This window comes from Elaeis guineensis, chromosome 5, assembly GCF_000442705.2.
Source record: "Elaeis guineensis isolate ETL-2024a chromosome 5, EG11, whole genome shotgun sequence".
NCBI classification, from domain to species: domain Eukaryota; kingdom Viridiplantae; phylum Streptophyta; class Magnoliopsida; order Arecales; family Arecaceae; genus Elaeis; species Elaeis guineensis.
Window position 1 is genome coordinate 123,747,877 of NC_025997.2, and position 16,137 is coordinate 123,764,013.

Sequence of the window (16,137 nt, forward strand, 5' to 3'; positions counted from 1 at the left end):
GCCAGTAGGGTTGCTGGAGAACTTGCACAGGAAAGCCTCAAGGCGGGTGAGGGTGTAATAATCTTGATTTTTTTAACCTCCTTGCAAAAAAAAAAAAAAGCGGAGAAGAGGACTCCCAAAAGGAGTCCACTTCTTTTCGCATCTCTGATGGAAACATGGCCGGTGAGAGTCCTAAATAGGTTAGGACCTACCTCTATAATACCTCCTCTCTTTCCCCCTTAGATCACCGTTTAGAACTCATCGAGAAATCATCACGATTAGAGGGTTGTTTTGGGGTTCTTCTATGGAATTGCTGTCAGAAAGAGCTTGCTGAAAACATCATGATGCCTGTCGGATCTTGGTAAGAAGCTTTTGCCCCTTTTTTTTTTTTTTCGAGTTTTTCTCCCATCGATCTTGATAAAAAAGAGATTTTATTGGATCTTGCTAGATTTTGATTTTTTCCCAAGTATAACCGACAACGATCACTATTTGGGCATCACCAAGGGGGCTGCAGCTTCACCATTGTAGGGGCTGGCCTTGGTTTTCCACGGACGTGCATGGGAGGGGAAGAGAAGGGGAAAGAATCCCCTATTTTGAAAAAGGAAGGAGAGAAGAAGAGAGGACTCTTCTCTCTCTTCTCTGATTTTTAATCAATTAATTAATTAATTAATTAATTAATTATATAATTATTTATTTTTTATCAATTAATTATAAAAATGTAATTAAAAATTTTATATCTCCAAAAACTAAAAGAATAAAAATTTAATAAAAAAATTATATAAATTTTAGTAGGAAAAAAAATCTTAATTTAGTATTTAGTTTAGGCCTCTGAGTCACCCCTGCACCCGTCAAGTACCCATCATTTATGATAAGATCTCAGCCGTCCATCACAAGCTCTCTCATATCATACGACGCAGTGTGATGTACCAAGCTCTCATAAAAATATCCATTCAAATATGACCGTTGTGATTTATACGCGACAAGCCAAGCCAAAGCGATGGCACACCGACAGAGAGTATAACATCGATCCCATCGAACATTCGTCTGATTCCAATCAAACGGCCACGTCACCGCGTGTCCATCCTGCACGCCGACCGCTATATAAACGAGCGAGGATTTCGCCATCCCGTTCAATCTCTAAACCCATCCAAGAAAACCAGTAGGAGAGGGAAGGATGTCTTATATTCCGCCTCATCTCCGAGCAGCCGCAGCTACTCCCACTCCATCCCCCACTGCGGCGAGCCCCTCAACGCACCACCGGAGCGTCACTGCGAAGCCTTCCGCCGGAACCCTAGAGGTCGTCCGGTCGCTCCCCTCCCCCATCCCCAGGGATGGCGCCGCCGCGTCCTTCGTCGTTCCCGGCCGCCGGCCCGGCGCCGACGGCGGCCTTCTCGCGTCGCAGCATTCGAGGGTGCTCTCCGTGCCGGAGCCCGTCTTCAATCAATGGAAGCCTTCTGATCGTGTTCTTGCCCTCAGTCCCGATCAGGTCTTCGTTTCACTACTCCTTCCTGGATGTTTCTTGTAGTGGAGCCGTTTTGTGCTGCGCTTAGGTCATGATTTTCCGCTTTGTAGAACATTTTGTAGGGTTTTGTTGGTCGGTTTAGATTCTCGGGTTCTGGGGTTACTGCCCTTAATGTCTTTTTCGGTCTGTCGTGTTTTTATGTTATATTTGGAATTCAGTGAGTTTACTGTTATCCTTCTTGCATATTAGGCTTTGTAGGTTTCTTGGACCTTTTTTTATCTCCTTTTTCGGGTTCTTTAGACAGATTAGGTTGTTTGTTCTTGGATAATGCTTTAATGATTAATCTTTTTAGAATTCTTGATTTTTTGTGTTCATCGGTATTCATTGAGCTTGGTGATACTCTTTTTGAATGTTTTTTTAATGAGTTTTGCTTGCTGGGTGTTGGTTCTGGCATGGGCTGTGTTGGTAGCCTCGTACAAACTTGGTGGATTTGTTCTCACAATAGATTTTTTTGGCATTGGAACATGTTGTTATTTTATTTTTATCTCCATTGCTAAATGTGGGTAGTCTTGTTCAAAAACTAATGACAGCTTCAGCATATTAGGCTGACCGAGCTCTTCTGCTTTTTAGTCACCCATGTTGTCCTGCAGGTTTGTTGCCTCATTGTCACACAGCTGAATGGGGGTGTTGATTGCTGTCAAGCATATTTACCATTGTTACTGTACTAGTCCAAATATGAGTGATATTTCCTTATTATTCTCGATACACTTCCCTTATTAGCCACATTGTTAGGCTATATATTGATGTACATATTGTTGTAATGGTGAACACAAGATACAGAGAATAAACATATACCTTCCATATATTCTCTCTTTTCCCATATTTTGTCATGGTATCAGAGCCTTTTAATGCAGGATGGTTCTCATAGGTCAAAGTAGGCATAATTGGGAGCAAGATGAAGTAGAATGGTCTGGATTTGAGCACATGAGTGTCTATGTTATAACCCTCTCCCCCAGCCCCATCCAAAAAAGAAAACAAAAAAAGGAGAGAAAAACAAAAAGCACATGAGCATTATAAAATCACCACCTCGAATTCATAGGGAATTTGGTGATCCTCTTTGTACATATAGCGATCCAAAGTGCTGCTTTTATTTCATGTAGTGGATATTTGATTTTTTTTTATTTGGGCCATTTTCTTTACCAGCATGGGTTCACATCTTTAATTGAACTGCTAACTCTGATTATCTGAGGGATCCATATCTCCTTTTCACTATCAAAGTAGATATTCTCTTATTTTCTTGAAGTCTTCATAGTGTCTTCACCTGGGAAGAATGGGAGTGAGATGCTTCCCCTCTTTTCTATATGGGCAACGGTAAAGTTTAATCATATCTCCTCCATTGGAGATAAAAATGATCTAAAAATTTAGCCATTTGGCAGATATTGTTAGCTTCATCACAAATTATTTTAGCATTTATTTTAATCATTTTGTTTTGCTTTTCATAACTCATCCACTAGTATGAAGATGGGTGTCTTTCCTTTCCTATCAATTGATTTTACTTACACATTTGCAATGATATACATTTGCAATGATATCCTCATTTATACATCATAATGTTTTCGCTCATAAGCATCTTGTTTGGAAAATATTGTACTGTCCTAATTGTCTTTAGTTGTCCTGCTTTTTATGATCCTCCATCTCATTGAGTATTCCTTGTGATATCCAAAGGCCTAATCACTCTCATCATCACTAAAGTGAGCACCACTATTACCATCCGCTAGGATGTCATGATTCAAGTGTATATATATATATATGTGCGTATGTATATGTATGTATGTATGTATGTATATATGTGTGTGTGTATGCATGCATGCATACATGTATACATACATACATGTATGTGTGTATGTATATAGATGCACACACACACACACACACACACAGAGACACACATACATACATACATATATATCAAGATTAAAATACCACATGCTTTACTTAGGCGAGTCATGGCTTGCACAGTAAAACATAATATTGCTTCATGTGTGATTCTCCTACTTATGTGCTCAATTACGTGGCAAGTGTAATGGTACAAAAAATATTCATGTGATTGTCTGTACTGATCCGTGCTGACTGGCACAATCGTATAAATTAGTAGGCATGATATATAAGTACATTACATCCATGTCTGCACTTGTTCAGCATAGTATGTGCCATATGGGTATGGATCAGCTTGTTACATTACCTAAATCCTTGTTGTATAATCAGCAGCATGTTTCAATTATGCTTCCTGCAAATGTACAAAGATGAAAAAAAAAACTATGGAAACATATTGCTGCAACTTCACGGCTACTAGGACACAATTGCTTAGAATTCCCTGTGAGTTATTGCTTTTGTATGTGTTTTTTAACTTGAAGTGGTGTTTATGATGGTTGCACCCATTGATGCAGGGAACACTAATATTGTTTCCGATCAAGTGACAGTTTAATTTTGACAAAAACAAGCTTCTTCTTTTCTCTTTTTTCTTTTTCCTCCTCCTGTTAAATGCTCTTGCACTCATCTTATACTTGAGCTATGAAATAAAGAACATTCTCATGATTAGAAATATCCATTCTGTTTGCACTACACAAAAGAAATGCTTGGTATGGGTTTGCCCATTAAATTTGAGTATATTTAGATTTGACTTAATTACAGAGGTCTAATTTCATTATGATCTCCCATATATCTCTTGGCAATTCCCTTGTTCTGAAACTCATCTTTGTCACTTAATTTCCATGATTTGGTTCTCATGATGCCTCATGATTCTACTAATAAGGAATAACTGTTGGTGTACTAGTCATTATGCTGGAGACCTTGATGGCCATGCCTATAAAAGATCCTAAATTGCATCATTAAGCTATTGCAATGGTCACTGGTTTTCCCATGTATTTTAAATCTTCGATCAAGAGTACATTTCTTGGAATCTTGCTTATGGTGTTGCAATTGACAATCTAACCTTCGAATGCCATTAATTCATAGAAAGGTCTCACCATGGCACCAACTTGTTTTGTGGTAAATCTGACAAAAAAAAATTCACGACTTTAATTACAAGCTTATGCATACATGTATCAATAAGAGATAAAAAGTGAATGCAGAGAAAATATTTTAGCCACTATAGATGAGCGGACAAGCCAAAGGAATATAATTCTATTGCAAAATTTTGTAGCAATATTTGGTGCCTTGGTGCCAGTGCAAAATAATTTCCATCCACTAACCTGATGTTTAAAAAAACTATATTCAACTATAATCATAACTTATGGTCATATCAAACAACTCAGAAAGATGAAGAACAGCCCCTTTTCTGCAAATATGTTGCCTGGCAGCTATGAAACAACTCTGCATTTGGTCTCATGTTCTTTTCTTGCCTGAGAAATTGTTCAGCAACTCATTTTGCATCAGCATCTCACGACTATTTTCAAGGCTCTATTTTAGATTTTTGTGTGCATTATCTGAGTATCACTATTAGTTTTAAATATGTTTTTGCCATATTGGTTGTGCTCAAGTTTTCCTTAATGTACTCGAACCTTAGTTTATTATCTTTTACTGTTCTACAATTGATTTATCTCACTGCCCTCACATTTGCTAAACTCATCTTATCTTTGTATCCTTTCATTATAATTCAACCTTTTCTGCTTGCTGCATAGTTGCTTATACACAGTGGCATTGGAGTTATACATAAAGTTTCATCAGCACAATGCACTACTAAAAACGACTATTAGGCCTTATATCTGAATTGGCTTTATATGCCATTTTCCACTCAATTCCTAGCCAAATGGTAATCTTTATATCAAGATCTTCGTTACTCTTTTATGTGTCACTTTACAAAACATCCTCTTTACATATATTTTAGTCTTCTTCTTTTTGCCATGCCTCCATCTCAATGTCCTGATACCTTTGAAAATTATTGGATCTGCACAATCTGTGTTGTCCGAAATATGGATATATTCATTATGACTGGTGCTGTTATCATATTTTGCAATATGCCTCGTCAATGAAATTATCTATATTATACACAAAGGTATCGATAAGTTTCTGTCCAGAAGCAATCAGGGCCTTTGAATCTAATGGAAGAAATTCTGACCATCAAAATTACTCTCTAAATAATTCCTAATATTAACAAAATTCTAAAAGATGGAAGAAAATCGTTTTAAAATTTCAGCTGTAGCTTCTAGCCACTTTTTGACCTATAAAATACTGGAATTTCACTGAGAGCTGTGAGATTTCATTTGTAAATCTTGAAAATTCCTTTTTAATGAGTCTAGGATCATAGAAATATTTGTTTCCAGAAAATAGGAAAAAATCATCCTTAGATTAGAACTATATTTTTCAGCCATGTTTTGACCTAAGAACCATTTGAAATTCAGCCATTAGAACTATACTTTTCAGCCATTTGTGAGATATCAATTATAGAACTTGAAAATGCCTTTCCAAGAAATCCAAATCTGATATTTTTATGAAAAGTTGTGCCTTCTAAAAGAATACATGTTTCACGTAGACTATGATAATTTTCAAACATTTGGTCTAATATGTTCTAAACTATAATTTTAATATGAATTATAATATAATAATTGTGTAATTTTTGTTATAAGTATATAATTGTATGAGAAGTGTGATGTGATACAATTGAGTAGCTTGATCTTGTGCAATATAACAATTAAAAGGGCATCTTAGTGCATGAGCTCCTTCCGCTGTGGGGTTCGGGGAGGGTCAAATGTACGCAGCTGTACTCACACTGCAGAGATATTGTTTCCATGTTTTGAACTTGCGATACCCAAGTCACAATGGAGCAACTTTACTATTTCATCAAAGCTTGCCCTTTTATGCAATATAACAATATATGTCAAATATTTCTATTTTAAAACTATAATTCTAACAAGATTGTCTAGAATAATATATTAATATAATTTTGGTGAACTTTCATGATTAAATTATTGTCAGTTTTTTAATTATCTTTCGTTCGTCCACATGTGCATTTGCATGTACATTTTTGTTAGTATGTTATAAGTCCATAGCATTTACTGAAGGTCTTCACCATGCCTCAATGCAAGGTCTGCGGAATCGGTATCAAGATTTGTGTTGGTCTGTTGGTGGTATGAGTCAGTATAGGTCCATATTGGATCGGATCGGCATGAACCAACACAGAAGCGAAAAAAGAAATCAGAGAGGAGGAAAAGAGAGAAAGAGAGGAAGGGGATGGAGAAGGGGGGAGGGAGTGAGAGGGTGGCTGGAGTAGACATCAGTGGTGGCCATAGATGGGCTGCGAACGTGCTTGGAGGGCCACCAAGACTTTTGTTTCCTTCGCTAATGCGGTTGAGAGAGAAAGAGATAGAGAGAGGGGGGAGGAAAAGAAAAGGAGGGAGGGGAAGTCAGCGGAAAGGCCGTCGGAGGGCCTCTGGTCAGTTGCTGTGGCCGTCGGGCAGTCAAATAACGGCCCGTATGTCCGTGGGCATGAAATAGGGGCGATCGCTCATATTTTATGGGATTTTTAGAAAAATCCTGACCATAGTGAAGCCGGCAACGGGTTTGCCGGCTTCAGTATTGTTCTGATTTTTTTAAAAATTTTTGAAACAATGAAGCCGGTAGAATCATTGCCGGCTTTATTATTCATCATTGTTTAAAAAAAAATGATGAACATGGGTGGTTGCCTCTGTTCCATGGCCGTGGCTCCGCCCGCGCCTTTTCCGCCGCCCGATGGCTACAACTACCACTAGCTGACTGTACCTCCCTCCAGTACCCTTGCTCCCCCCTCTTTCTATCTCTATTGATTAAATGCCCTATTGGGCAACATGGAGATACGGAGGTCTCCACGGACCCCGACTGTCTCGGCGGGCCACCGTCGGCCCTCCGGCAGTGTCATATCCTCTTTTCCTCCGCTCTTGTATCTCTCTCTTCCTCTCTTTCCCTCTCCCTCATCCGGTTTCCGATTTGGAAGGCCGAACTGTTTCGATTTGCGGCCGGTACGATTCAGAATGTCTCGAATCGGCTGGTTTGGAATGGTTCAGCAAATCATGCCTCAATGTTTTACTTTTTCGAATCTTGTTCGAGTAGTCATCTCTACTCCAAGTCTCACATTACTATTCTATCCTAGTTAAAGCCTTTCATTCCGTTAACATCATGTTATATTCTTTTGAATCTTATGTTGGAGATAACCACCCATCAAAATTTATTCTCCTATCTTCTTTCTAATGTACCTCTTCTCGTTGTTTAGCCTTAAGGACTCTCTTATAATGTCTATTCATACTATTAGTGACCGATGTGTGATACCTAAGAATATACATTCATGTTAACAGCCTCTGCTCAGTTGATTTTGTGATAGATGTATGATACCTGAGAATTACTCATAACTAGTGTTGTTTTATGACTTAAACATGTTTGCGTCAGAATTTATTCTTGTTTTGCCAATATCAGTTTTCAACACCAAGCAGCTAAGCTTAATTTAACCATAGTCTCCATGACAATCTATGGACCTATTACTGATTGCTTTTCGAGTCTTAGTTCGAAGCTCAGAAAATCAAACAACTCGCATTTTCATCGCACTGCTGTTAATGCAATGGTGCACCTTGGTTGTGGCACTGTCTATTCAATTATTGTTGACAATAATTGATGAGATTGGCAATAATGATAATCTAATATTATTTAGTTAGATGAGAAAGATCTATAGCTTTACACTATAGTCATGAAATTTTTTTGCCAGCAATATTTTCTGACTTGGCAAAATTAAAGGGCTGGTTGTTGCTTGCAAATCCATTTGCATGTTAGGGGATTTGCAATGCAGATAGACATGCTGCAAACCATTTGCAGTTGCAATTATTGCTTCTTGAGTTGCTTACAACTATTATTGCAAATGCATTTGCTGTTGTTTGGTTATATGGTTGAGATTAGATCACTGGTTAGATAGGATATGAATGAGGATGGTCAGTCGGTGGTGGTGGAAGATTGTGGTGGGGGGGGGGGGGCACGGCAAGAGAGAGAGGAGGTCAAGGTTATCACAGGTAGTTGCTTTGGTTTAGGCAGTCTTGTCTATTGCTTGGATAGCCTCTTTGCTTAGCCATCTTTCAAGTTACTTTGAGGGGTAGTTGTCTGGGCACCTAGATTGGTGCCTACATAGGTGCTTGGTCACTTGGCACCTACTTTTTTGCTGAATGGGTGCCTAACTTTTCTAATGTTATTGATAAATTTCATCAATCTTTCTGCATATCTTTTAACAAGTGTATTTACTATTGAGTAATTTGAGATATATTAATGAGTACCTATGTGTTGCGGTCAAAGGCTCATGGCTCGGCATGTGAATTATTGTCCGCTCTGGCTCATGGGTCTTACGATTTTGTCTCTTCGGATTCAAATCCACAAAGTGCCTTACGGGGGAAAGGTCTCAGTCAGAGTTTCCTTTGACTCACAATCAATGTGGAACTAATGATGCTGTCCCTCCATCACCACAGTCCTCTAGTCAAGGGTGAGTCTGGGTACGGATAAGAGGTATATCATAGTCCCATATTGGTTGTGAGTCAAGAAAACTTTGGCTTATAGGGGATAAGACCTCTCCCCCATGAGGTGTTTTTTGGATTAGAATCTAGAGGTGCAAAATCGTGAGGTCCATGGGTCAGAGCGGATAATTTCTCGTATGCTGAGCCATAAGTCCTTAACAGCAACATTGGCGCCCACCGTGGGATCGATGTGCCTTCGATGGACCATGATACACTTGCCCGTATCCAAACTCCTTAATGACTGGGGGGCTATGGTGATGGAGAAACAACATCATTAGTCCCACATTGATTGTGGGACAAGGAGGGAATCTGGCTTATAGGGGATGAGATCTTCTCTCCCCTTGAGGTGTCTTTTGGATTGGAATCTAGAGGGGCAAAACCGTGAGGCCCATAGGTCAGAACGGATAATACGTCACGTGCTAAGCCATAAGCCTTTGACCGCAATACTATATATTTATCATAGCACTTTAAGACTACTCTAGGATCAAAGCATAGATCTTGGGTCTTACCTTTTACAATAAAACTATCCAACAAACTGTCATTACTTAGTTTTAAACCAAGGTTCACCATCTTGGTACCGAATCTTGTATCGATAAAATTTTGATGTAATATTGGTATATGGTTCGGTATGGTACGGTAGTGTTAGTATGCTCCGAAATGGCATATCGGTACAAGACTGCTACGGTATGGTATCCGGGGGTATGGGGTGGTACGGTATTCCATGCTTTAAACCTTCCTCTCTGTCGTAAGTGGCAAGAAAAGAGGGTTAGATGGAGGTTAGGTTTATTATAAATGTGATAATTTGAATGTGCAAGGCTGTCACCGAATTTGTGATGTTTATCTTTAGATGCCTGTGTGCTACCTAGGCATTTAGGGAGGCCATTATTTAGAACCATCTAGGACCTTGGAGGTGGAAGATGGGTAAGAAGATGGTTGATGGTGGAAGGGGGAGAGGATGGTAGCGTTCAATAGTCAAGGATGGTGGTGGAAGAGTTGATGGAGATGATGTGGAAGAGGGGGAAGATGATGGGTAGTTGATGGTGGAGGAAGGAGACAGCGGTGGAAGAGAAGGACAATGGTGGGTAGTTGGTGCTGGAGGGAGGAAGCTGCAGAAGAGAGAGGTGGAAGAGGATTGGAAATGGTTTGACAGGGGGGGCCTTATTGAAGTGGTTGTTGGAGAGGGAGAGATCACATTGGTGGGGAGGCATTTTGAAGCCTTGGCCACCAAGGTGAGGGAGTATTCGCTTGATTGGATGGGATGGAAAAGGTTTCCAACCTCACTTGCATCATAAGTTGCAAAAGCCTTTGTACTCAATTTTGATTTCAAAAGTTTTTGCAATTTTGTTCCCCTTAGATGTAATTTAGTTGCAAATTTGGATGTGCAAGAAGTTTCTAGTGAAGGATTCTACTCTTTTACCTCTTAAAATTTGAGATGGTCACCCACGTGTTATTCAGTGCCTTAAGGTTGTGCAGGTTTGGTGACTCGTTGGTGCTAGCCCAAGCCTTCAAGCACTGCAGATGAGTAGTCATAATGATTCCTCCAAATGGTGGGCTATCGGAGTGGCTTATATTGCTTATTGGATCTGGTTGGCTTGGAACAGTCAGGTGTTTCGAGGGCACTATGCAGCTTGCTAGGTTCACTTTGGAGAGAGCCTTAGTCCAAGCCGCTGAGATCACCAGCTGTTCTTCAGAATGAGTGATGTTGATAGCTTGGGACGTGGGATTCCCCTTCTACTTTTGGAGCGCACTGATGGATTTTTATCACCTGGGAGTCTCCACCCTTGAGTTTTCTCAAGGCCAACTTTTACGGCAATGTGATTGGTGGCAGCGGTGGCACTAGTTTCGTCATTTGGGGTCCGAATGTGGGCCTGATCCTGGCGAGCAATGGTCACCTTTTTGACATTTCGGTTCTTGGGGAGCGAGTTGAGGGTGGCCTGAGTGGATATTATCTATGCATGGTGGATACTGGGAATAGATCAATTGATTACTCAGGGGGATTCTGCCATGATGATAGGATGAATCTAGGCTGGGTTGAAGCGATTCACAGCCATCCCCTTCTGTGCGATATTCGGAAGATCTTTATGGGTGCCTCTTTGGCGGTTAGGCATATCTACTGTGAGGTGAAATGCAGCTGATTGGGTCGCCTCCTTTGTCGCTTAGCACTTGGGGGATGTATTATCGCTAAGGCGTCGGCTACTCTTCTTGCTTTTAAGGATATTTTATTTTCTGACTTTGTTGGACGCACGTATATTAGACTAGTATGACTAGTCTGTGTCAATCACAAAAAAAAAAAAAAAAAAAAAAAAAAAAAGAGTTCTGGGCACTAGTGCTCATAGTGCTTTTGTTAACTTATATGGCTCAATTTATGATAGGGTTTATATCGGGAGAGTGATATAAAAGTGAACTCTTTTCTGACAAATTTCCATTGTATTTTACAGAGAAAATTGGTGTCAACATAAGTAGCCCTTTTAGGGTTGCTTTGACTTGATGTTCAAACTTATGCTTCTGACAATGCTTTTTCATCTTTAAGCAATTCCTATATAAAATCATATTGGCATGCAATGAGCTGTTGGAAATTGCATAAACCTAAACTAAGCATCTCATTTTTCTTTTCTATCCAGTGGATTTGATGCATCTCAATTTTCTCCAGATTGAAGAGGTTAGGTTGCGGCTAAATGTTGAAGTTGCAGTTTCTTCTGATTCCCTTCCTGCTCCTGCGCCCATTGAATCATTTAATGATATGGTAACTATAGCTATTTTTGCTCTCAGTGTTCCCTGCAATTTATTCAGTTATATGGAAGACCAAGACTAAATTGCCTCGTTGGGTAATTTACATAACATTGTCTATTTTGCCGACAGTGTTTGCACTCAAGCATCATGAAAGATATTGCTTTTCATGAGTACACAAGACCAACCTCTATTCAGGCACAAGCCATGCCAGTTGCTCTAAGTGGGAGAGATCTTTTAGGCTGTGCTGAGACTGGGAGTGGGAAAACTGCTGCATTTACTATTCCCATGATTCAGGTAGCAACAGTTATATTTTTGCTCATGAAAATTACTAGTGCTTTTTTATGCTGTACATCTTTTCAATATAGTTTATTCTATTCTATTCTATTATTGCGCATTCATGCATCTTTGTTTTCTCCGAAGATCATTTGCTTTATTTATTGCACTTTTTTACAGCATTGCTTGGCTCAACCACCTCTCAGGCATGGAGATGGACCATTAGCATTAGTCTTGGCACCCACAAGAGAGCTTGCCCAGCAAATAGAAAAAGAGGTTTGTTATAATTTTCTTTTTCACAAAGTGGTGATTTTTTTACTGAGACAGCATGATTACTTTGTCACTTGTGCTCCAATAGGCACAGTTTGTATTCTTCTGAGTCCTGACCTTTGTAATGGTATGATATACATCTGCACATAATGCACTTTCATGCTTCTTTTTTAATAATGAATTGGTTGTTAGCATGTAGCAGCCAGTTGAGGTGGAGAGGGAGTTCCTATAGGGTGGAGAGGGAATTCTAGTCTTGCATATGGTGTTATTTGAGAAATTGATGCATGATAATTCAGGATTAAGCTCAAGAGACTGGTTCAGCTATAAGCTATCAAGTAAGCCAAATTAGTGGTATATTGGTGCATATATTTGTGTCAGATGTGTTCTGATTGTGGCCTAGTTTCATAGAGGCCATATTTCCTTTGCTTTTTTTTTAAAAAAAGGTCTAGCAGTCATACCAAGTAATGCTATTTCTTAAAAATTTGCAATGTACGGTGATGAACATCGGATTTTAGAAACATTAAGAATTAGATCAAATCTGTATTTCCAAATTTCAAAAAAAAAAAAAAATGATGGGTTTGGGTTGGTAATAGTGTCATAATTAAGGAGTATTTTATCAGTCAAGAATTTAAAAGCTTAGCGTGTTGTTAGGATTTCATGTGTAATGTTACAAAACTATTATAGTTCATCTTTATAGGACATTTTGGATAGCTTCAACTTTAGATAGTTACAGCAAAATGGGCTAATAATGGTGTCTGTGGGCTTGACCTCAGCCATCCCATGCTTAATTTTGGCATGCATTGGAACCAAGATTTTTGTAACCAGTATCAGGACCAATGCTGGTTCCGAACCGATACGGTACGGTACCAGTACCGTAGGGTACTGACACTCGGTATAGTTAGGCACGCTGATTTTATACCGACACAATTTTTTTTTTCATTTTTTAAATTTCTTTTCAATCCAATCATTTTTTTAATTTTTAAGTATTTTAGATCCAAATTAATGTTCATTTATGTGATATAATGTTTCTATCACTTCAAAATAAAATAGGAGAAATCTAAAAAAATACATTAAATATATTTAAAGTATAAACTATAAAAAATAATGTACTAATTTCAAGATCTTAACTGATCTAATTTCTCGTGGAGTGTCTATGATGTTTATAGATATCTGGATCATCTACATAATTAAGAGGAATATCAATCCATCTTTCTAACCAAGCAGCATTGTAGTCTTGGATGCTCATCCCATAAGGTATGTATGTTGGATTGTAAGACATCTCAAATCTTTCGCTCAAGCTCCGGCTCTGAGAGGTATATTCAGATTGATGGTACGGTTGTAGAGAGATCCATCCAAATATACGAATAGTAAAATTCGATCTATAAGATACTCTGGATTGCATAGGATAGTAGCCACTGGAAGATGATGCCTCGGACGTATCATTTTTGTATCCATATGGATCATAAACTGCTTGCAGATAATAGGATCCATAATGCGACAATGAATCTAATACATCTATGGATGTTATTTCATGTGTGAGATCATCTGCAGCCGTATTGTATGCTGAACGACCTCTAGGAGTTCATATGTATGAAATCGTATCCTCGTGGACTCTATTAGCTCATGCACCATGGTCCCTATCTTGTGTGGCATGTGTAAATTGGGACTCATCGATGAATCGAAGACCATCCTATGGCTGCGTCTCACGAACGATGGTCTTCTGTCGTCTACTTCTTGGTCATCAGATCTATGACTACTGTCATGATCACTCTCCTTTGTCTTTGAATCTTAGTGAGCTAACACCACTCAATGAGGCTGCAACTATCTTTTCTTTATCTTTTTATTGAGCAGTTATTTGACTTTCCCTCATGCCCCTTTGTGATTGACTTTGCTGTGCTTGGGAGGATGGATGCCTTCTTTCTGATTGACATGACCGGCTTCGTCTTAATAGTTCTCGTACAAATCTCTAGGAGGATATCTCGAACATGTAGTCACTGATGAATGACTCTCATGTGGCCTCTCAGGTCGTGGCTGATCAGCTGGAATCTTATGTGAAATATTTTTATTTGTCTATTATCTTGTATCCATCCTAATCTCCCTAGTTATCAAACTAGCTGATCGTGGAGGAGATCTCGGCTCATCAAGCTCTGGCTCCTGTTGCTGGCTTGCAAGCCATTCGATCATCAGATCTTCATAATCAACACATAGTCATCTATCGTTGGATCTGTATACTTCAACGTACTTCCTCCTGGATGCATTTTAGCCTCAATATTAGATTATAGTGAACGTACATAAGATCGTTGAGGTGCTTCTATGTCAGACGGTTTCTCTGCTTGCTATGGATGAGGAGTGAAAGTGGATCAATTGCGCTCACAGCCATTAAAAGAGACCGTTTGGAAAAAAATATGGATAGCCATACTTTTCAAATTATCAGCGGACTATCCAAAATAAATCTATCATTTAGCTGTAAAAATATTTAGCAAAATTACGTATCAGATTATATGAAATTAGTAGGCATATAATGCCAACAAAGTCTTATCGTTATTGATATCTAATTTATTTGGATTCATTTTTTTCGCTTACGATAGTTGATGAGACTTCAAAGCTGTCTGTCATCTCTTTAAATTATTTTGTCTGCAAAACATATATTTGATAAGTTAACAAATATATTATTGATTGTAGATCGAATTCAGTTAAATGGTGTATCACACCTCAGTTAATTAATATACCTCTTGTAGACACAGATGCGATTTTTAGATTGGGCACCATCTTATATATCACATTATGGAGTGCAATTAGAAGCTCGTTATCCATATCTATTTTAGGTATGTTGTATTGGAACCTCGGATTCAGATGGTAAGTTGCAGATAAATTTTACAAATGATTAAATAAATTTATGCAAGTACAAGAGAAAAAATTATTAGAGGATTCTTGATTTTGTATTTATCTGCTAGATGCAAATCGCTATCCATTTGGTAGTCCCATAATCGCTTAATAATTCTGATATATTTTTAGATATTTTTCGGATCGATCATACCGATCTGTTTCTTTGTCCTCTCCATCATTGATACAAGAAGTCCATTTGGGGGTATCTTTTCTGTCCACGGTCTGAAGTATCTCGTTTAATGACTTGATAGCCTTCACTATCTTATCAGTTTGTTGCTAGAATGACTGATTCATTATCAAATTCCTTAAATGACTTTTTTTAATGCCAGTCTTCATATATCTGCTCTCCTGCCACTCGACATTGACAAACATCTGACACGACTGCTTTCTTATCTAGAAGGCTATCAAGTGCTATGTAGTTTGTAGCAAATTATTTGACATCCAGTCTCAAGATCTTTCCTCTAGTGTATATCTGCATCAATGACAGGATCCATGTATGACTGTAGATGAATTTAGTAAGTCTGAAATAAGTTCATTGCCTGTTGCACCCTACGAAGCTTTTCAATATCTATTAATATGAGGTCAACGCAATATGTAACACATGGGGTTCAGTAAATTTACGGTCGCTCCTTCATCGCAACTATCTGGTGGTCTTATAATGTGGTCCATTATCTGTAATGATCTGTATGACATTCTACTGCCCTATCGCAGTAATCACGTCCTGCATTAGTCTAAAAATGTACGTAGCATCGTGCATCTTATCTGAAGCATCAATTGATTTATAAAAAAATATTTTTCTATCACAATATGTCAAGAAGATGATACTCTGTTTGGTAGGATCGGTTCAACCATCACACATCACTATCAGTCCATATATGGGCCATTTATTCTTATAAGAAAAATTCATCTTTGCAGGGCCTTGTTAGTATCAAGAAGCTCACCATAAATGGTCCTAGGTGTTGGAGGATCTATATCCGGGTCGATAGTTTTTATGGCTGAAATGACAAATTGATAGTA

General features: G+C 38.6%; 1 protein-coding gene across 3 annotated transcripts in view; it reads left to right on the plus strand.

Moving 5' to 3' along the window:
* Positions 1–1,102: 1,102 nt before the first annotated feature.
* LOC105045994 (DEAD-box ATP-dependent RNA helicase 20-like) overlaps positions 1,103–16,137 on the plus strand; it is a 28,051-nt gene continuing 13,016 nt past the window's right edge. For 2 of the 3 annotated variants that reach the window (XR_012141644.1, XM_010924458.3), the window contains exons 1-4: positions 1,104–1,465; positions 11,612–11,704; positions 11,821–11,985; positions 12,145–12,240. Coding sequence is in view for 1 of the 3 variants with exons in the window: in XM_010924458.3 (XP_010922760.2) it covers positions 1,154–1,465; positions 11,612–11,704; positions 11,821–11,985; positions 12,145–12,240 (666 nt within the window). In the remaining 2 variants the exon portion in view is untranslated. Of the gene's footprint in view, positions 1,466–11,611; positions 11,705–11,820; positions 11,986–12,144; positions 12,241–16,137 lie in introns of all 3 variants that reach the window. The other variant, XR_012141645.1, reaches the window with a different exon arrangement.